Source organism: Priapulus caudatus, unplaced genomic scaffold (genome assembly GCF_000485595.1).
Source record: "Priapulus caudatus unplaced genomic scaffold, Priapulus_caudatus-5.0.1 Scaffold104, whole genome shotgun sequence".
NCBI lineage: Eukaryota > Metazoa > Priapulida > Priapulimorpha > Priapulimorphida > Priapulidae > Priapulus > Priapulus caudatus.
In genome coordinates, this window is record NW_014577165.1 from 295,761 (window position 1) to 317,733 (window position 21,973).

General features: G+C 42.4%; 2 protein-coding genes across 2 annotated transcripts in view; one reads left to right on the plus strand and one right to left on the minus strand.

The window, feature by feature from the left end:
- Positions 1-426: 426 nt before the first annotated feature.
- On the minus strand, positions 427-13,412 carry LOC106805174 (WD repeat-containing protein 6-like). The gene is made up of 17 exons (XM_014806670.1): positions 13,313-13,412; positions 10,177-10,275; positions 9,914-9,989; positions 9,559-9,628; positions 9,326-9,435; positions 9,059-9,203; positions 6,943-8,457; positions 6,696-6,770; positions 6,389-6,565; positions 5,892-6,048; positions 5,080-5,554; positions 4,620-4,782; positions 4,200-4,353; positions 2,490-2,633; positions 1,066-1,160; positions 764-831; positions 427-525 (listed from the first exon to the last, which is right to left on the minus strand). The coding sequence occupies exons 1-17, from the start codon at positions 13,410-13,412 to the stop codon at positions 459-461; spliced, it is 3,690 nt and encodes a 1,229-aa protein (XP_014662156.1). The 3' UTR covers positions 427-458.
- A 274-nt stretch (positions 13,413-13,686) lies between these two features.
- LOC106805192 (ATP synthase subunit alpha, mitochondrial-like) overlaps positions 13,687-21,973 on the plus strand; it is a 12,412-nt gene continuing 4,125 nt past the window's right edge. Inside the window, 5 exon segments of the mRNA XM_014806691.1 lie at positions 13,687-13,816; positions 17,425-17,500; positions 17,983-18,155; positions 18,497-18,670; positions 19,138-19,304. Of these exon segments, the coding sequence (XP_014662177.1) occupies positions 13,757-13,816; positions 17,425-17,500; positions 17,983-18,155; positions 18,497-18,670; positions 19,138-19,304 (650 nt within the window). The 5' untranslated portion in view covers positions 13,687-13,756.

Genomic DNA, 21,973 nt, shown 5'->3' on the forward strand with positions numbered 1-21,973 from the left:
ACACACACACACACACACACACACACACACACACACACTCGGCAATCAGCAGAGCGTCCCATTGCGCAATTATGCGTGCGCGTGTCGCAAGATAACTGTGAGAGATGGATGTCCGGACGGGTAGCCCAGCGACTCCTCGTCCGGAACCGGTCGCGTATTGCCACGGCCTATATCTTTTACCAATGTAACAATGTACCAATGGTACAATAAATTAATAAATATAGATCATGATACAGACCGATGATACAGATGTAGATAATGGTCACATTCAATCAGTAGATTCCACTAATAACCTTACTTATTTTTGTCCAGCGGCTATTGCGAGTAAGGTAATGATACTGTGCAATAAAACAAAATTCCTAGTCTAACAAACAGAGGTGCAAATCAAAAGATTAGAATTACATATATATACATATTTATTGGAGTTTTGAAATTAGTCTTCTAATACATAAACTCGGTCACAAGTTGTGAGTTTGCAGAACCTGCAGCCCTACTCCACACAGTCCTAAGAGCCAGTCTCCATCTCTGCAAAAAAACACATAATGCATATAATAAATAAGATGCAACAGAAACATATTTACCATTCATATTATATTATAGATTTGCTATTTGAAAAGTTTCCTAAATGTCAGTTGTGATGCCAATGTTACTGCAAGCGATTACAACAACATTAGTAAATACATTGAATCAGAGAATAATATTTATGTCTAGCAATCATAAATAAATAACATGCATTTTCAATTAGATACTGCACCAAACTTACAGCGTTTGCCATGCCTCCATCTCTGCTATATCAGCAATGTTGATGAATGTAGATGAGGTCCACTTTAACTGAAATGATAGTTTTTATGCCAGTGTGTATTTTCATTTTAGAATTTTTACTTCAGCATAGATTTTGTTTTATTTACCACAGTAAATGCTGCAATGTAATAATAACAGGTAATATTTACTGACATTTTTTTTATAAAGGCAGTAGGCCTACATGCAGAAACAACTGCACTAATACAAAAACAAATCTATAAGACCATTCTTAGAATATTCAGAACCCTAGCTGATTGCACTCACCTGGGCCACATTGTCCAAAATCTTGAATTTCCACACAGTGAGTCGTTGGTCAATAGACACTGTGACAATCACATCACCTGGAAGGACTTTTATACCTGAAAAAAAAAGTTTTCAAACGTTTTTCCCCTTATTTTCAGTGTGTTGATTGCTGAACTTGTGCCAATCTATCAGCGATATTTTCCACTGAATTTATGTGGCAAGATTTTTGTGAATTTATGTGACAAGATGTGTTTAGATGGAATTTATGTGGTTTGCCATTGCCTTCTGCAGAATATTTTATTTTATCATACAAGCCACGAGAAATTCACAGTCCCCCAATGTTGAGATCCAGGATTTTACACCTTGAGAAAATTCATCATCCTGGCTGGAGTTTCCTACACAGTGAACAGTGGTCACACTAACCACTGGACAACTGCAGCAATCCACCGTACACTTGAACTTCCACACGTTATTAGTATAACGCAATATATCCTGACAGCAGTACAATTATGTAGTAGTATTGAACTGGTCCATATTCGGTAACCAGTCAGAATGCAAACAAGTGCTGCAGAGCGACAGCGCTAAACTGACGTGTACTGTAGCCGGGTATTCTTCTGATAAACTCACTGGCAACCGAATCAAGTGCGCCCTCCCGCCACCGTGTTGATAGGACTGTCGTTACTATACTTAGTGACTTCGCTATATTAACGTTATCATGGTGGTGAGCGTCGTGGTGGTGGTGGGGAGAGGGTGGGTGTAGGGTGTGAGGGGGAGCTCTAATAGCAAAAGCAGTTCAGTCCTTTGTTAACAGTCAACAAATCCATATTTAACCCTCCTCTTGAGGGTCAAAAGGTTATCAGACACTTACTCTTCGCACGTCAGCGGAAAGTCGATTTTACAGTCCTTTCAATAAAGTGATAAAAAACGATAGGTCAGCGCTGAAACAAAAAAGTTTTGCACTTGGCTCCGCTTTAGACCATGTCCCTCAGAAAATGTCTGATAATATCTGGACCTTTCCCCCACTGCCCTTTAACCGCGTGATTGTCCGGTAACTTGTAAGATTTGTGCCGCCTTTCCGTATTTCCTTCCTATACCGTAAGTCAAGGGGCCTGAAATATTCCCCCTCATTGACACATCTTGACCTTTGACCTTGACCCCCATAATTCGACCATCCCGCAGTCCTTTTTGCGAATCCCCCCCCCTACGTCGACAGCAGTTTGGCACTTGTGGCATGAATTGTTTGACACACGGACGGATATTCATGCGATTCTACAAGCTGCATCTGACTTCGTCAGCTGAGCTAGAAAGGAGTGACTCTATCTATATGCTTTTCAATGTTCTATATGTTCCTTGGGACACGAAACGTAAAATCAATGTTATTCTCTGTATAATGTTATGTTAAACAAGTCTGGAGCGTACCTTTCAAAGTTTTATAGATCTCTCACCTGTAATTTGAGCTGCGTGAGCAGACGCCTCCACGTGTGTACATATTATCTCCATGGTTACACCGGCATCGCGCCGAGCAGTCTGTAATACTGTGAGCCTCAGGGAATTGTCGTCACCACCGGATGCAACTAGCAGCTTATCGTCTGCATAAATCGCAAAGAATTGATATGTTATGAAAGTCATTTAATAATTGTATTTGGCAATGTTCAAAATTTTTGTAATCGCCAAATACATTGTTATTCCACGAATTCTTCTTCTTCTTATTATTATTCTTTTTATTTTTCCATGACTGCCTTTGCCATGCATCTCCTCCTTAACTATATGACCTACCGGTCTGTAATTTTGCAGGAGGCGCAGCATTAAAATTAAAGGAAGTGTATTGTGCGTTGTAATAAAGGATAACTGAAACAATGCCTGTGCATTGTTGCATATTTCAGCCTGGACAGTGTGACTGGACAGTGCTGCCACCTATCGATCCATTACCACACCTTGCTACTAGCAGAGGGGGCAGTGAGCCTGTGCACGGGCGTATTATGACGTGTTTATCTGGTCACGTACGGGGCAAATTAGAGGTTACTCAGGGTTCTTGTTAACTTTTGACAAAGCAGGTAATTTGACAATGAATAGCAGGTAACTGTTTTTCCGGCACGGACAGTAGGGCGAGCGGCGAGGGCGCGAAGCCCTGCTAGGGGGGTCCGGGAAGCATACACCCCCGGAAAAAAATTTCTGATTTGACCCACAAATAGCCTATTTTGATGGGTATGGTATGGGTTCTAGAATTTGGTAGTTTAGATAGGAAAATATATGCTATTAAGTATCTATTATAAAAAGAAAAACCCGCCCGTGCACAGAGTTAGTCTTGGGTTGGAAGTATTTAAAATAAACTTCGTTTTTTCAAATATGGATTAAATATTTTACCGCCTTTTAATATAGTGGGAGTTTCTCTCAAATTGATAGCCGGTAACAAATTGCACGATAGGCGGTAAAAATAACCGGTTACCGGCTATTAACAAGAACCCTGGGTTACTGATTACGGATAGAAAAGCGACGTTGCTGTTCGGCTGCTACTAGGAACCATAACTGCGTTGCTCTCCGACCTCCCCCGCTCGCTCTCCCTGTCTCTCATACACCTACATGCCGTATAAAAATTTACCTTACTTAAAATGCAAATATCAATATTGCTCCATATAATATAATATACAGCGCGGCTGTACGCGGGCTGTAGCGCTGTAGTGCTGCTACATATGCTGAGGCGAAAGAGCGGGAAGAGAGGGAGAGGGAGGGAGAGAGAAAGAGAGAGAGACAGAGAAAGAGAGAGAGAGAGTGGGAGAGGGAGAGAAGAAAGAGAGCTAAGTGTTACATTCATACCTAGAAACCATAGTGGCCCCGATCCGCGTTCGCACGCAGAGTTTGCTACAGAATATATAAACTACTTCTAGGACTGCTATAGTAGTAGCCCGACCAGGCTTTGCGACCGATTGTTTTCTAACCCTAGCAAGACCGTTTCTTGGAGCTACTACATTAGTAAATGTATTGCCAAATACAGTGTTCGCTCTTGCAGTGAAGACAGCCATCTAGTCATATAATTATACCCACATAAATACTGCAAAAGTGCAATCGTATTTTGCATTTTTCCATTATTATTTCTTGATAGATACAAATAGGCTATGGCATTACTCTGTATCGTATATAATATCAAAGGTTTTTACCAGGTAGAGATGACAAACAAATAGAGTTAACTCCCGACTGATGTGCTGATGTAATGCAAAACATCGGTGCTTCCATCTGTTTAGGAAACATTTTTGTAGAATCGGTGCCTTCATCATCTCTCTCACATCTCTCTTCCATGAAATTGACTACAACCTAAAGATAATTTGAGAAAAGATTACACTTTCCCCGGCTATGTGATAAAGCCGGGCCGGGCAAAAACTATGCATATATGGTTATACAAAGATTCAAATTAACATTAAACCAAGTGAACAGTTGCTACTAAAATGCGTAAGATAGCAAAACATGAACATTACAAATTTGGCATAGATTACTATCTACTTTACAATATACCAATAGTAAGTATAGTAAGTAAACAAATGTAACATTCCAAGCTCATTTTTGCAACTTAGCAGACTTACCTTTTCGACGTCCCAGAACGCAATGCAGCCATCAGTGGCAGATGTCACCAGTAGCAGTCGCTCGAAAACTCTGAGGTGTGTTACTCTGAGCACGCAGCACCCATAGAAATTACTGTATCCCAGCAACTGAAAGCCCCTGTCTTCTTCATTAAACCCAAATAGCCTGTAGCAGATGGAGGAAAAGATTACCATGATGACATTGTAAATGATCTAGGTCTTTGTATCAAACAAACCCAACTTGGTTGAATGGAGGTACTAAAATAGTATAATTATGTTACTAATATTATCTCATTAAATCACAATTCATATTGTACTGTATGATATGAAAATATTTCAGTATTTGGATACTCAAACTAAGAAACAAATTATAAAAGGAGTCATCATTGTTGCTTCAATTTAGAAAGCACTTTAAAGAATATAAACTTTGCCCTCTTGGCATCCTAACCTCTCCCATCATTACCTCACTAACCCATCCGAGCAAGCTGCACCGATGAAGTGCCGCACTATGACGTCATGGTCGTGATTGTTTGTCCCATTCCGGCACAGTTGTCCCGCCGACAACGACATGAACCGGGTTTCTGGGTTAACGCTCGGCGTCGCCTCCTTCCACGGCTTGTAGTTTGCCTTGCGTTTCTCACTAAGACTGATGTCACCAAGCAGCATGTACTGACAGAGGGCAGCAGTGTCCGTCACCTCGCCGAGACCGACCATAGCCGACTCGTCACCAGAGGGCGCAGCACTCGCCGCATTTCCGGCGTTTGCGGTCACCCTCCAAGCAAGCATCTGCGCTCGTCCTCCCCCGGAGAACATCACGCGTCCGCCTTCGCTTGCCACCAGGGGGCAGCAAGGACGCGACACTGCCAGTGTGCGCACGTTCGATATGTGATTCTGCAGCCTGTAGAGCACCTGCACTCTGGTGCCACTAGTGGCATCGCCTGAAAAACATACAATATTACGTTCAACTTTTGCTTACAACGCTGTGAGGTGCAAATTAATAAATCATTTACAACTAGGTTAACACTGTTGTTCCATAGGAAGGGTGCGTATAGAACATACATAATTCCAAGCACCAGCAAAAGGAACCAATTCTGTACCATAACAACAACATCAGAATAGAGTCTAGAAAAAAAAGAACAATTCCTGCAGCCTCTTTCTGTTATGGATATATAAATACCAAAATCTGAAGGACAAGAAGAAGCAACTTCTGAATCACACACAATCTCCATCTAAATGACAGCTAACACAGGATAGACTATACAAGACCTTGCTTACTGCAAACTGCGGCAATGTTAATGGTTGTGTCTTCACTGGCCGTCGCGATGATTGACACAGATTGTGAGCTTCCTGCAGCCATCTTGTCATCGTTCATCCGATGGGATAACGTGTACAGATGACACAGGCTGTTGATCTCTCTACCATGCAGCGATGGCTGAAAAGGGCACCAGGAAGGCGTGATGGATGACGGTAGGCATATACCATCTATCGCGAGCCACACAATCATGTAAACAGTACTGGTGGTGACAATTAAGCCAAAGCAACTTTAAAAAAATCAGCGAGCCGGGATGTCGAAGCTGTTGCTAACAGGTTAATTACTTGGATTTATCATAAAATATAATTACCCTTCATATCATGAAACCTAACGAACCTAATCCAAGAGCTACACAATCAAAATAGAAACTAATGTTGTGCAAGTAAATATCACATATAGTATTTGGAGTATAGAAGTACAAATATTGAAGTACAAAGAATCGCATGTCTCTCGTATTTACCTTCACGACAAAGTCGGTTCGCAGCTGTGACTCCCCAAAGCAGACACACCCTGATTTGATGTAAGCAAAAGTAGCGACGTTACCATGGAAACGGATATCCCATGCACGATGGCCGCCACCGCATGGCACTTGCAGCAGACGACAAGCCAGTGTGGTGCTCCAGACAACTAGATTCGACTGAAAACCGTTTATAAAAAATGCAAATTAAATGCAATAATAAAAATGCAATCGATAGAGACCAAGATAGTCTTACACGCACGCCATGAATGCACTGTGTATTGGTGTGGATAACAAATACTAAACTTACTGAATGGAATCCACAAATCCAGAGGTCATCCTTTGCTAAGATGATTTTTTCTATCCAGTCCAGACCCTTGCAGCCCTGTTGCAACACATTTTTATTTAATATTACAATTTGAAATAGTTTTTAAACATTAATTGAGATGAAAAACTACTGGATTTTTCTATAAAGCACACATGTTTAGGGGTTTTATTTAATATTTAACAATCTGTGTTACTGCGTATCAAAAAGTAAAACAATCATAACCTTTTACCCTGTTGCTATACATCAGTTTTAGTCTACTGCTGCCATCTATCTTCCATTGACGGTACTGCCCATCCCTGCCAGCAGTCAAGACGAGGTCGCTGCCAGACCTCAGTACATCCGTCACTCCAGCCTTACCATGCACCCTTGCAAAACTCTGCACAGGTTGCCTCCAGTCTGTACACTCAGACGTATCCTCGGCCACTGTGCTGACACCGCTTGGCTCACTCACTCTATAAGCGTGCACCGTGCCGCCCCGGTCCCCACACACGAGCAGGCGGCCCTGCACAACCCCCGCGGTCACCCACCGCTGGCTGCAGCGCGGAAGAACGTAACGACGGAGCGTCCGCATGGACAAAGACGTGCCAGCGTCGCACACCCGCCACAATGCCAAATCACCCTCGGGTCCCGTGGAGAGGAAGGTGTCGTCGCCCGCCCAGGTCAAACCGAGGACCTTGCCCGCGTGAGCGCTCGCGTCCGCCACGTCTACGTCGGCGTCGATCGCACTCTGTAGGCAGATGTTTCCGGCGATGTCGCCGAGCAGCACCAGGTGGTGCCGTGACGCCATGACGCTGTAGCCGCCAAAGTTGTTGCGGCCGCGCAGCAGGACCCGCCACGTCGCGCTCGCGGTGTCGTGCGAGTACAGCACTCCGCTGTCCATCATCACGAGAACGCCTCGCGCGTCGCACAACGCCACGTTGCGTGGGAAATCGACGCGACGGGACTTACGCCTCGATTCCGGCGCTGCCTCCTTCCCGGACTGCGCAGCCACTGTCCTCCCTGCCTCTGTATCCTCCTCTGCCACTGCTGTCCTCCCTGTCTCCGCTGTTGCCTCCCTCCCTGCCTCTGTATCCTTCTCTGTCCCAGGTGTCCTCCCTGCCTCCGCTGTTGGCTCCCTCCCTGCCTCTGTATCCTTCTCTGCCGCTGTCGTCCTCCCTGTCACTGCTGTTGCCTCCCTCCCTGCCTCTGTATCCTCCTCTGCCGCCGCCTCCTTCCTCGCATCTCTGAGGAAGAACTTGTCATTTAGCCACGTGTGATTGGCAATGTCACACCTCACGTTCGTGACCCCGTCGGAATCCGCAGTTTCGAGCCCCGCTGTGGAATCTGAGTGCTCTGTCTGCGGGGGCAGCGAGAGAAATTTTACTCGGCTCGGGGCGGCGTCGTCGACGATCCAGCGACGGATGCACGCGTCGCCGCCGCCCGTCACGATGACCGTCTCCGCGGCGTTGATCGCGAGGCTCCACACGCAGCGGCCACGGTGACCCTCGTAGCGCTGCACCGCCCTGCCGCCGTAGTCCCAGACGACGCACGCCGCGTCCTCGCCGACGCTCACCAGGTGGTGCCGCAGCAGTCTCGCGCGCCACACGCGCGCCCGGTGCCCGTAGAAGACGCCGAGGAGGTGGAAGCGAGCGTCGTGTAAGCGCGAGAGGGCGCCGGTGTACGTGTAGACGCGGATGCTGCGGTCGTCCGACACAGAGCACAGTCGCGACGTCGCGACACTCACGTCAATGTCGAAGATGACGCCCTGAAACGTCGCAGGATTACATTTTTGTCATCGGAAAACAAGTTTGGCTGCTCCCTATGTCATTTATTACTGCAAAATGTGGCATTGTTGAACATCACGACTTGATGATCACAGACCTGTGTCAAAAGCGTCAATTATGCTCTATGATCTTTGTTTATAAGGGGGAGGGGCACAGGAAACAGATGTTAGATTTGTTATACATTTTCCTATTAGGCCAGCGTTCTGGCTATTTTCCTGTTAAACTCGACTGTTTCTTCAATGCAAATCTTGATGTTGCAAATACTCCATCCTGTTCAATTATGAAAATTTGCTCTAAATTAAACCCTAGAATGACCTGTAATTTTTGTCAGATGTCAGATATGGACAAAGGCAAAAACTAAAACCCAAAATTAGAGTGACCAACAGTACTTGCTATAAAGCAATGCAATGTGATAATGCAACTGTGAGTGGAGTGCTGCTGTTCATAGAGTTTGGGGATTACTGGGTCATATCATATAGAGAATTAAACTATAGAAGAAGACGCACGTTTTCGATACAGCTATGTTTACAGGTCTTACAATATACCAGCAAAATTGTTCCTCAAAGTGACTTGCACACTCACCTTGTGACCAGTAAGTCTATGCATCACAGAGTTCTTACGCTCACCACCTGTGACTCGAGTATTCCACAGCAGAACTTCATTATAAACAGTCCCTGCCGCAACAACCAAGTCTGTCCAGCAGTGCCCGACCAATTTTGCAGAGTACCTGGCGTGTTAGTTAAGTTTGTAACGCTGGGCAAATTTCACCAGAGTGCAGAAGCAAATATTCATCACAGTGTCACTAATGCAGGATAGTCCAAAAACTGTTTTTGCATATAAAAAGGATACAGGATGCAGTTCTCCTCACAGTAAACTCGTGTGAGAATGGTTTCTGATAAGCAATCCCAGTGAAGGACAACATTATGTGCCAGTGCCACCGCAAGTTCCCCACAACACTCCTGCAAGCAGTTAGATTTTAACCCTATGGTGAAGATATCATGTATCATAATTCAAAAACATATGAATGACAGATTCATTCTAATTAACATTTTATGCAATCTGATCATAAAATATACCCATACCTGATCATTTAACCAACACACATCCAAAATCCAGTCTTCAAACTCGTAATCACTTCCAACTTTCCTCCATCTGATGTGATATGAAAACAACATACGTTATGTTAGTACAGAGTATGTTATGTGCATTATCCTTGCTCATAGTGATGGGGGGGTGAGGCGGTGATGAGGGTGAGGCGGTGATGGGGGTGAGGGGTGAGGCAGTGATGGGGGTGATGGGGTGATGGGGTGATGGGGGGTGATGGGGTGAGGCGTTATATAATATCATAAGGGTGGCATTATAAGGGTGGCATTATAAAGGCGGCATCATAATATCTGTGGACTGACCAACTACATAATTAGAAGAATAGCTACTCACCTAGAATTTACATCCGCGCAGGCAGACTCTACGATTCCTATACATTTCTGCCCATACACGCACAGAAATCTTTTACCTATAAAAATAGCAATAAAAAATAGTTAACGAGTAGGATTCCAATATTAATACAATCGTACAAACTGAAGTGTGTATTATTACACCAATTTTTAGTTTTAGCAGTTTTATTACCATTAATAAACTCTGTCATATTCCTCAAATAAAATGACCCCAGCTACAACTGTATGCAATATAAAAAACTGTACCTGGCTTTATGCCATAGATATTGGCAGCTTTTAACACCTTGAGAGAGTCAAGGGGAGTTCCAGTGGTCAAACCATAGCTATTCAGAGATGAACCTTCACCTAGCATTAAAAAGTAATTTTGGAATATTTTGGTACTATCTTAATCGATATAGGATCGACGGCTGCTTCTTACTGGTTTTGGATCAATTTCAGTGATAAATTTGGGTGTGACGATGGTCATAAATAGTAGGTATAATTTAGTTGTATTATTTACGAATTTCAATTACAGTGAGAGAGCGGTGCAATCTGCATTAATATATACTATATATACTACAATATAATATAGTTAGACTTTGAGCTATCCAAATTTAAAAAATTCGAGTTGGTTGTGAGACCGACAAAGCCTGGCAAAACGTTAGACACCGTTAAATATGTTCAGGCATGGGGATGGATGATATGAAAACACTCTGAACACAGGACGCTGAAGGTATCCCAGCTTGCCTTTTGAAATTTAGAGCCTCTGATATCGCATCTGATGTCTTCTGGAGGTACAATTCTTCACAATTTACAAAGGACAAAATACCTAATTTTTAATGAGAAACTTTTCAAATTGACCCATGTTGAGCAATGCATGCATGCAGAATGCAAAGTATATTGTTTATAAATAATTATACTCACAAACTACTCTATCATTGAATTTAAAGCCACTCGGAGAGATAAATTCTGCATATTTTAATGGCACATTTTCTAAATTTTTGGTCTTGCAAATCTTTGCTTGGACATTTGTTGGCGGGACATACACAAAGGGTTCAATCCACCCTCCACCCACCCACATCTGCCCCCCCCCACCCAAATATCTCAACAGATTTGCACGTTTCCCAAAAATGGCCCAGGTGGTCGGCAAAAAACTCTGAAATCCGCGGATCCGGGGAAAAATTTCCATGTCTGTAATTTTGTTTTTATGTTTTATATAGTGTGTGTGTATGCCTGCATGTGTGATAGTGTGTGTTTCACTGTGTGTGTGTGTGTGCGTGCGTGTGTGCGTGCACGTGTGTGTGTGTGTGCCTGTAGTGAACATGGTCCTGTAACCATGCATGCAGTTGTTGTAACTAAACTTGGAATTTGCACAATCTTAAGACCGTGCTGCCCAAAATGCGGATTTCCCAGTTTTGATGACCAATCTCAAGATTGGGCACGCTCGATAAAAAACAGTCGCTTATTTAACTACACTTAATGGCGATTGTGGCGTATGCGAGCATAACTGGTGCAAACTAGGAAGGGATTTCTCTAATAGTTATTAAATTATCTAATACAGTAAAACTCGCATAAGTCCACACTTTTTGGACCAGTATATTTGTGTCGACTTACGAAAATGACGACTTACGCGCAAGTCGTCATTTTGTCGACTTATACAATGTATGTAATGCGCGTATACACTGTATAAACTGCCTTGCGTAGCATGACATTTGCGGTACACGTCTGCCAAATTTTCTTGGAACACTTGCTGAAAAAAATACGCTAATTCCGCGAGGCCGTGCTCTGGAACGAAATAGTTAGTACTCTATAGCAGAATTAATTTTCAGGGAGTCACACGGACTCCTGTATATGTCAAATCAGAGTCTGACAGTAAATCAGCGAGGATTTGACTCGATCCGGACTCGTGTTAACTTAATTTCGCACCCTGCATTGGGCTGCATACACTCTATACACTATATAATACACTGTATACAGTGGGGAATCTGGGGGCGTGAGAGCTGCGAGCTGGAAAAAAAACACAATGCGCCCAAGCAAACAATGCGATTCAAACAATCCGTCTGCGACAGCCAGCCCGTACATTCCCTATAGACCGTACACTGCGCCATCGGCACTTCCGATGTCGACTTACAGATCGGAAATTACTGTTGTTTAATTATATTACATGGGACCTGTCTGAGGGCGTCGACTTGTATATAATGACAACTTATAAATGTCGACTTAGGTGGGGCTATTCCAATGGATTTACTATGAGTATGACAGCGAATCGGGACTTTGACTTCCATGTCGACTTACGCAAATTGACGACTTAGACGATGTCGACTTACGCGAGTTTTACTGTATTATAATTTCTTATTTTAACAAAGATGCCAAACGCATTGAAGAAAGCCGATAAGAACTAATGGTAATGATATGGTAACCTAATTATGTAACAGGTTTTGCCCAATCTGCAGATTGGTTGCCTAAACTTCGGATGCGCTGAAATGCCTAGTTTGTGCAAGATTCCAAGTTCCGGTACAGCACAGTCATTGCCGTCTACAGACTGCAAGTAGTGCCAGGAAGTAGGCCTAAGTAGTAAGACTAGTCTAAAGGCCCGCTTATGTCGGCCTACGATTTGACTATCGGCGACTACTTTATCGCCGATTAGCAGCGTAGCAACACTCATGTCGACTTGAAGTGACTTGCGTGCCTGCATGAAACGTAGACGGGTTTGCGGCCCCAGTATTTCTACTAGCACAAGCAGTTCTTTAGCACAAACAGAGCAAGCTTGACGCCGGGACCAGTCTACATAAAACGAGTCACGTACGTGACCAACAAAATGGCGCTTACCAGTAAACATCATGTAACTTCGTAAATCTATCCTCAATTTTCTGAACATTGTTATTATCATGTGCAGAAATTTTTTTCATGTGATATACGGAAAACTTAATATATACTTGAGAAAGGGTTTGTGCAATAATCCCTTCTTGTAAACTGCTGACGGCGTGCTGTGTAGGCTGCCATTTTATTAATCACGTGACTTTTGATAATCATGTGACTCGGTACGCTGCGGTGATTGGCTGCCACTCACGATTTGTCGCCGACAGCCGCATAGAAATAGAACATGTTCTAGTATTCGTATTCCTGCGATCGCAGTCAGCGACCGTATTTTCGATCGTAAGAGAACTCATGTCGAGTTTGGTCGCCGATGTTTTTATCGGCGATCTGGCCGCTTTTTGACGTACGACATTCAAATCTTGTCGGCGACTAGGTTGTAAGGCCGACGTAAGCGGGCCTTTAGTGGGACAGTTTTTAATTTATACAACTACAACTACAAGATATATGTTGGTTTGTTGTATATCGCAAGATGCATTAACGTATTGTATTAGCAACGACTTGATAATAATATTCTATAATGAAATACCAGCTAATATTAGCTCATTATTAATACAAAGTGCTGTTATGGAACAAACAGCAACTTTTGTACTAAAAACAACTTTCATGCCTCCAATGGGCGCTGCCATGTTGACTAAGACCAGGCAAAACCAATGCATCAGCCTTGATAGTTACATGTGTTTTTTTTCTTCTACCAAGCTACAGTTATAAAAATAATTGTTTGTTTTTTTAAGAAATTATTTAAAGTAAAAACTTTTCTATATGTAACAAAAATATTACGCTTGCATAACACAACGTTATTATTTCCACTGGTCGATCCATGCTACATAGGAACCTAACACATTAAAATGTTTTCTTTAATATCGAGAGAGGGCGCTTTGTAAATTTAGGGGCGACAAAACTGCAGACACGGAGGACGTCCTCGCAGGCCGCCATATCGCCGGTGTTGTAAGGTTGATTACAAGATAGAGAAATGCTTACAGCAAGAATTGCTGCAACGCTAGTCCGGCAATTGCCGCGACATGCTACAAAGGTAACTAATTATAGTTTTATTTATTGATGCACTCATTTATTTTTGTTGCCAATTGATTACTTTCACTAAAAATCATTTTCGAAGTTTTGCATTGGTGGGGCCAGTGCTAAGTGACGTAAGTCAGTGTCCAAAGCCAAATTACTAACTCAGTAACTGATAATGTTAACACATTAGGCCGAGTCCTTCTAGTCATATTCTGACGTCAAGTAATCTCTGGTTCACGAAGTTCCATGCTACCTTGTGAAATTTATATATGTATATAACATGATGTCTGCAATACATTGATTTAGCCATGCAAATTCAGAAGAAATCGTGTTCATACAAAAATTAAGACCATGATCACCGTCACCATGTGTCATGATTGATGTGAAGGTCAAAACACGAAGCATATTCATAATGCCCACGGTCTAGTAGGCCTAGAGGGGCTTCCCACTTATTGAACTAACATGCACGATTACAAACCTATAAAATAGTGTTGTCTCTGTTGAGAGATTGGGATAGATAAAAGATAGTTTTGTCAATGATCGAGTGTATGCTGATTTCTTCTACCAACATTTGTCATTTGAATAGCAGCTGGGTTACAGTAAGAATTTAATGTTAAGGGTAGACTTAAAAAGAGTTGGCCTTAAGCCTCTTTTGCAGTTTGTTTAGTAATAGTATATGTACAGGCACTTGGACTGTTTCAATAATAAAATGATGGTTAATAAATACAACTTGTCAGTACTAGACCTACCAGTACCAGTAATACTAATAGTCTTAATGTTTGATTGCTCCCAGAATGCAATGCGCCGCCCTTGCTCATGTACTTATCCCATTTACGAAACGGCTTCATGGGAAATTCGCGGCAAATTCGAGCAGGATTTCTTATATAATTCTTGGTAAAGTATGTGGTACCAAGTTGCAAGACGTATATTTCGAACAAGTGACCATTCAGCTACACACAGATGGCAATGTGATGGCGGTTGGACGTGTATTTCGGCTGTAGTGTTGTGAAAAGATTCGAGCGTTCTGGAATTTCTGTGCGGACGCTTTCTTACCTTCTCTATATCACTGTGTATTTGTGCATGCACAATGGCACAATGCACAATATTGGACGGTATTGAAGTGAAGTTATTTGGTCAAATCAAACATTAAGACTATTACTGGTACTGACAAGTTGTATTTATTAACCATCATTTTATTATTGAAATGGTCCAAGTGCCTGTGAGTATATGTTAGTAATAATTACAGTATTTAGAGTGCCAGGAATAGAGAGAGAGACCTGTTAATTTCCTGATTGTGTCTAGTTTTAGAGTAGTTAAAACAATAGAATGTACAATATATGTGATTCATTATGGCCAATTATATGTATGATGTTTATTATACTTTACCTGTTGCTGTTAGTATCAAGTTCATGTATTTGGTAGCTCGCTGTAAACTATCATGCACTCCTTCGGTTTCTGTTTCTGTTGTAGTACGTTGCAGTATCCATATTTGGCATTGAGGCAACGGGCTATAGCTAGCCATGGGGTGTGACCTAGCTTGGGTAAAGCCAGGTAGTTTATAGCCTTTTAGCCGAAAGGCACTGAGGGTGGTCACAGCCACAGTTTTTTTTGCGCCCTCAGTGGTTCTTTTACGTCCCCATTGTTCCCCCCTTTAACCCCTTAGTTCAGAAGTGTATAAAATTTTCATATGTATTTATTAGTCATGATATTCCCCATCTCTGAATATGTGTGCAGAGTTTCCTCTAATTACAAACTGGTTTCTCACCTTTCAGAAATGGTAGAGAATTGTGATTAGTGACGATTGTTATTAATAGCAGTTAGTTTTTCACGTTCAAATGTTTGTAATGCCATATCCATAAGAGAAAGAGGCTGCAGAAAGTGTTCTTTGATTCTAGACTCTTATCTGCTTTTATTCTTGTGGTAAAGAACTGGTTCCTTTTGCTGGTGCGTGGACTTACATGTGTCCTACTCACCCTTCCTACGGAACAACACTGTTAACCTGATTGTAAATGGTTTCTGCTTCATTGTTTTGTAATTTGGAGTTGAACATAAATCTGCAAAGTCAAAAAGGGTCAAACCCGTGTTAGCAGACACGTCTGTATACCTGTTTATAAAAAAACACGGGGGGTTTGATTGAATGGCTATTACACGGTGAAACCACCTCTGTGAAGTTCACACCTTTCAATAAGGGACATAAAATTTAGTGTTTCCCTTGAGTGACTCTTAGTTAGTGGAAATGTATCTGTGTCAGGGTGGAAAACTTATAATTGGAGGCACTGGTCCAGCAGGACCAGTGCCTCTGAGGAAGTACTGGTCCTGGTCAGTAGGTACTGGTCCAGGATTTCTGTCATAGCAAAGTGAATGACTCGGATGTGGGGCAAAATAATCAGGCCACAATTAAACAACTTTTTGTTTGCCCTCACCCGACATGAAAGTGTGGTCGGCTTTTTTTTGAGGGGGGTATTTTTACAAATTCAGCAATGATGTCTACGTGCTCAGGTGTGCTTGTGTGGAGATACCTTTTATGTTTGCCTACAGATTTATATAATGTACATTGTACAGTGATACAATATACATATAAAATACTTTTAACAACTTGTGTTCATCAGAGCTAAATTGTGCATGATTTTATTTCCAGATCACGCACGCACGCACGCACGCACGCACGCACGCATACACGTAATCTGGAAATAAAAGCATTAAAAATAAAAGGAACTTGAATTAAGAAGTAATAAATATCATCTAATTAGCACATATTAGTCTTTGGAAACGAAAATAAAGTTAATCTGTCAGAGTTAGATCCATAATTAAGTTATTTAATATCTAAATTATAATATAGCGGTTTCCAATTCCAGGAAAGTTTTGCTGTCGCGCTCTCATACCAGCGGTGCCCGGCCACCCCCTACATATGTAATAATGAACATGTATGCACCCTGGCACACAGCTGAGAGTGAAACAATCAATAATGCACTCGCTCCTCCCCCCTACTTCAATCAGTGCCGCCCAGCCAGCGGGCACCTACGCAGCCAGGCTGTGCATAGCTCTAGTACTATAGCCCGCGTACAATTGCCGCAGACCTGCCACATACAAAAACCTTTTTAAAAAATGGGGAAGGTCAATAAAAAAATTTGTGACGGCTCCTTTTTGGCGGGTCGGTCGGGTGAGGGCAAACAAACAACATTTTTATTATGGCCTCAGTTTGGTAAAAATTTTTATTTCCTGTGCGGCGATTATCTAGTCGCCCCGCCATACCAGCTGACACGAGCAAGCAGTCGCCCAGTCGATTTTCTAATCGCCACTGGCGACTGGGCGACCGCTAGTTTCTCACGCTGTGTGTGATTTTATTCGCTTTTTGGCGAGTCTGGTCCCAAGCGGCCATGGGCCACTGAAATATCCCTGGAAAATACTTACCGATTATTATGGCCAGTTAGAAGTAAGGTGCTTATTATATGTGACCTATTAGTATCAAGGTCATGTATTTAGTAGAGCTGTAAACCATCATGCACTCCTTACTTTAGAAGTGGCTAAAATTTTGCAATGTATTTCTAAGTTATGATATTCCCACTCTCTGAATATGTGTGCACAGAGTTTCCTCTTATTACAAACTGGTTTCTCACCTTTCAGAAATGGCAGGGCGCAATGGCAGCTGGATTGGTGGCCCACAGAAACTTTACCACATCAAAAAGATATTCAGCAAAAAGTAAGGAAATTAATTACTACTAGAGAATTGGTATAATATTGATAGTCAGTTCATTTATATTCAGATTGTGGTTTAGAGGTTGATTCTAGTACTTAATGTTTAGATATCCATAACATAAAGAGGCTGCAGGAATTGTTCTTTGATTCTAGACTCTATTCTGCTGTTATTGTTATGGTAAAGAATCGGTTCCTTTTGCTGGTGCTTGGAATTATGTATGTCCTATGCACCCTTCCTACGGAACAACAATTAACCTGATTGTAAATGGTTGTCAGTTCACAGTCTTGGTGTAATAAAGGGTTGTACGTTTTTCGAAAATCAAAAAACGTTCAAACCTGTGCTAGCTAATGCCTATTTTGAGTAAAAACGGATATTTTGGAGTTTCCTTTGACTGATCCCTATGTAAAATTTAATTTTAAGATTGATTTATGTGATAGCAGTTAAATGTGGCGATAGTAAGATGAACTTATTCTCAATCTTTGCAGTTGGCTCTGCGGAAGTTTCAACGATTCTTGAGGAGAGGATTATGGGTAAGGGAACACAGGCCAACCTAGAGGAGACGGGACGAGTGCTGTCCATCGGTGACGGTATCGCTCGTGTCTATGGACTCATGAACATCCAGGCTGAGGAGATGGTGGAGTTTTCCTGTGGGCTAAAGGTGACATGGGGTTTTGCGTTGTGGTAGCAACTGAAGGAGTTTAACGTTAAATGTTACTGTTTAAATTGCAGTATTGGTTTTACTTGATTGACAGGAGAAAAAAGTGTGTAGTACATAGCGCTTAATGTAAGCCAGCGACTATCTGTCCATGTGCTCAAATTAAAGAGGCTCTGGAATTTTTGCCTTGATGTTGTTAGATTTTCATCTGTTTCAAAATATTTTGGTTGAATATGTTTAATGGCATTATTAGGAGGTGAAATGTAAGTAGTCCATGAAATTATATTGGATGGTACAAGCGTAAACGAATCGCACATGTAACAGATTACATTTTGTCTATCTAGGGCATGGCGTTGAACTTGGAGCCTGACAACGTCGGTGTGGTAGTGTTCGGTAACGACAAGCTTATCAAGGAGGGAGATATTGTCAAGAGAACCGGTGCCATCGTGGACGTGCCCGTCGGAGAGGAACTGCTGGGACGTGTAGTCGATGCTCTGGGTCAGCCTATTGACGGAATGGTAATCGTCCCCATCGCAACTGGTTAATAGAATAACAACTTTCTATGCAATCTGCAGGGCTGATCAGTTAATTTGACTGATGCCGTGCTCTCTCCTTTTTTGCTACAGTCCCTTGAACTGTAAAAGTATTCTTTATGAAACTATAATTTAACGAAATTTTGACTAATGAATGTTCAAAATTTGATCATTGGAAATGTATAGTCATGTTGACATGGCATACTTATAGCATAAAAGCCAATATGTACTCTGGTCTATTTGTAGAATATTGTATCTTGTTAGTGTGGTAATAATATGGTTCCTAGAATTGTTTCACGCACCCTCTTAGTTTTTAACAAGCTGTAGAGTAAAAAACAACTCTAAGTCAGGGTTAGATTAACCGATATTAGTTGAGTGAGGATAACGATGAGGGTTAATAATTATTATTATAATGATGGTGTCTCATGAAATGGGTCGGGTTGTCGTCGTAGGGGCCTCTGATTGGAAAGGATCGCAGAAGGGTTGGCCTGAAGGCACCTGGCATCATTCCGCGCCAATCTGTGAAGGAGCCCATGTTGACGGGAATCAAGGCTGTCGACAGTCTTGTGCCCATCGGCCGTGGCCAGAGAGAGTTGATCATCGGTGACAGACAGACTGGGTGAGCCAACTGTGCTGCACGCATAAACATTGGAAGTTGTACCTGTTAGCATTCATTTTGTGGCGAGCGTGATTATACGTGTATCGCACACCCGTTTCTGAGTTTATATTTCTGTCTTGCAATTGCAGAAGCTCGTGTGAGACCAGCATTCATATATTTCAGGGGTCGAAATTGGATTTTTACTATGGTATCCATACGGGATACCAGGTATTGAAATCTGGTATCCCATTTTTTTGGATAGTAATTTCAGTTTGCCTTCAAAATTCTCATCGCTCGCGTTTTAGCTCATCTGACAAAGTCGGATGCAGCTTGTAGAATCGCATGATCGTCCGTGCGTGCGTCCGTGCGTCTGTTAACAGTTGGGCACAAATCTAAACGGCTCGACGTACGGATTTGAAAGTCGAGACGTGGGGGGGGGGAGGGTAATTCGAAAACGAGTTGGGATGTCGAAGCTGGTGGTCAAAGGTCAAAGGTCAAAGGTCAAGAGGTGTAAAAGAAGGGGGAACATTCCCTCCTTAACTTCAGGTATAGGGAGGAAATGCAGAATTGCGACACAAATCTAAACGGCTCGACCTAGGCTCGTGATAGTCGGTGTATAGCATCATGGTAGGAAAAGCCATCACTGTGCCGAAATTGGAGGTCACATGTCAAAGGTCAATAGGGCACAGGGCAGATTTTAGACATTTTCTGAGGACATGGTCTGACGGAGCGATTGGGAAACTTTTTTGTTTCAGCGGTGACCTAGCATTTTTATGGCTTTATTGAAAGGACCATGTGGACCAAGCTGTGAAGACCATGGAGATGTGCTTTCCACTGACGTGGGGAGAGTAAGTGTCTGATAACCTTTTGACCCTCAAGAGGAGGGTTAAACATGGATTCCTGAACTGCCTCGATGATGTCACAATGTTCTCATATATTTATGGCACATCCATAATCTGAAAACCCAATATGTGCCTCGATTGGCAAACGTCTACAGCACAGGATTATGCTCAAAGGTCCTTGGATCGAATCCGGCATGAGATTTTTTATTATTTACCTGTTTTCTGTATTTTTCTATCTTTATCCATTAACTATTTCTTTCTCAATTAAGGAAAATATTTACATGATTTATTTACAACAATTTCATAACAAATAATTTTTACAACAATTTCATAACAACAAATAATTTTTACAATTAATTTTTTTTTTTAATAGGGTTAGGGTCACAATGCACCATAAAACAGGAGTTTCAGGCATGCGATTTCAAGGTTGCTGAAATGATGTGTACGCAACTGCGTATCTGCATATCCGCGCCTAACAAAGGTGTCACTACGCACGACTTAAATGTTACGTTTATAACCGTAGCAACAGACCTCAGATGAGCCAGACGCTCTGCGGCTCTTGTTAGTACATACGCCTCACAATACACTGCAGACGGCATTGTCGGTTCGCTTGATACAATGTATACACATCACACCGGCCATGCTTGCGCTTTGCAATATGCTTGCTTGCTGAATAACGCTAGTGTGGCATAGTAAGGGTGCATGAGCCCGCTCAGATCGTGCGCACTCGCTCAGATGCCCTGCCGTATAAAGTTAATAACTCAACAACCACTATCCAATTTTGACGATTTTTTTTACTATCCCGGCGGGATACCAAGCATTGAAATCTGGTATCCAACACAATAATCTACTATCCTGCGGATATCGGGATACCGTTAATTTCGACCCCTGTATTTAGATCAGTAATTGATCATTTCTTCCTGGTTTGTTTTCAGTAAAACTGCCATTGCATTGACGGCGATCATACACCAGAAGTCGTTCAATACTGGCGCAGATGAGAAGAAGAAGCCTACTGTATCTATGTCGCCATTGGCAGAAGAGAAGTACCGTCGCTCAGCTGGTCAAGAGGTTGAGCAATGCTGGTATGTACCTGCATAAAGTTTCTGAATAATGATGTACTGGCCAGGTGTGTGGCCTAATGTTACTTGGTTGGGGACGTTTGAATTTCTGGTGTACTCGGGTGAATAAAAAACTGATGAATTCTAAACGATGGCCAGAGAGCATCGCCTGATAAATTGATTCTCGTGTTTATTGGCAGATGCCATGAGAAGTACACCATCGTCGTCTCGGCCACCGCGTCCGATGCCGCCCCGCTGCAGTACCTTGCCCCATACTCCGGTTGCTCAATGGGAGAGTACTTCAGAGACAATGGCAAACATGGACTCATCATCTACGACGATCTTCTTTTTTGTCGAAGCAGGTGCGAAGTGCGGCGGTGGGGGACGGGTTGATTACATAGTACGACTGTGGTGGAATGCTTCGTTAAGCTTAAGCGAGTGTCGCAAATAATCAGCGGAAATTGTGTAGGGCTGTATATGTTGGCTGTCCCAGAACCATTTTATTCTGACAAAAAGAATATTCGGCAGCTTAGGGTAAACTCCGGTCACTTAATGGTAAAGAATTGCGATAGTCACAATTGTGGCTTATTCTAGCCCTTCACATTCCGATGTTTGCAAATGACATATCCATAACAGAAAGAGAGCTGCCAGAAAGTGTTCTTTGATTCTAGACTCTTATCTGCTTTTATTGTTATGGTAAAGAACTGGTTCCTTTTGCTTGGGTGCCTGGATTCATTGTATGTCCTACACACCCTTCCTATGGAACAACACTATAAGCCTTATGTAAATG

What these genes read in the sequence shown, in the direction of transcription:
- LOC106805174 (XM_014806670.1), bottom strand. Translation starts at nt 13,412, where the DNA reads ATGGCAGCGCCCATTGGAGGCATGAAAGTTGTTTTTAGTACAAAAGTT. An exon ending in ATAGACTTACTGGTCACAAG is followed by an intron (nt 8,458 to 9,058) that starts GTGAGTGTGCAA and finishes GCGACGTTTCAG; the next exon opens with GGCGTCATCTTCGACATTGA. An exon ending in GGATTTGTGGATTCCATTCA is followed by an intron (nt 6,566 to 6,695) that starts GTAAGTTTAGTA and finishes AACGGTTTTCAG; the next exon opens with TCGAATCTAGTTGTCTGGAG.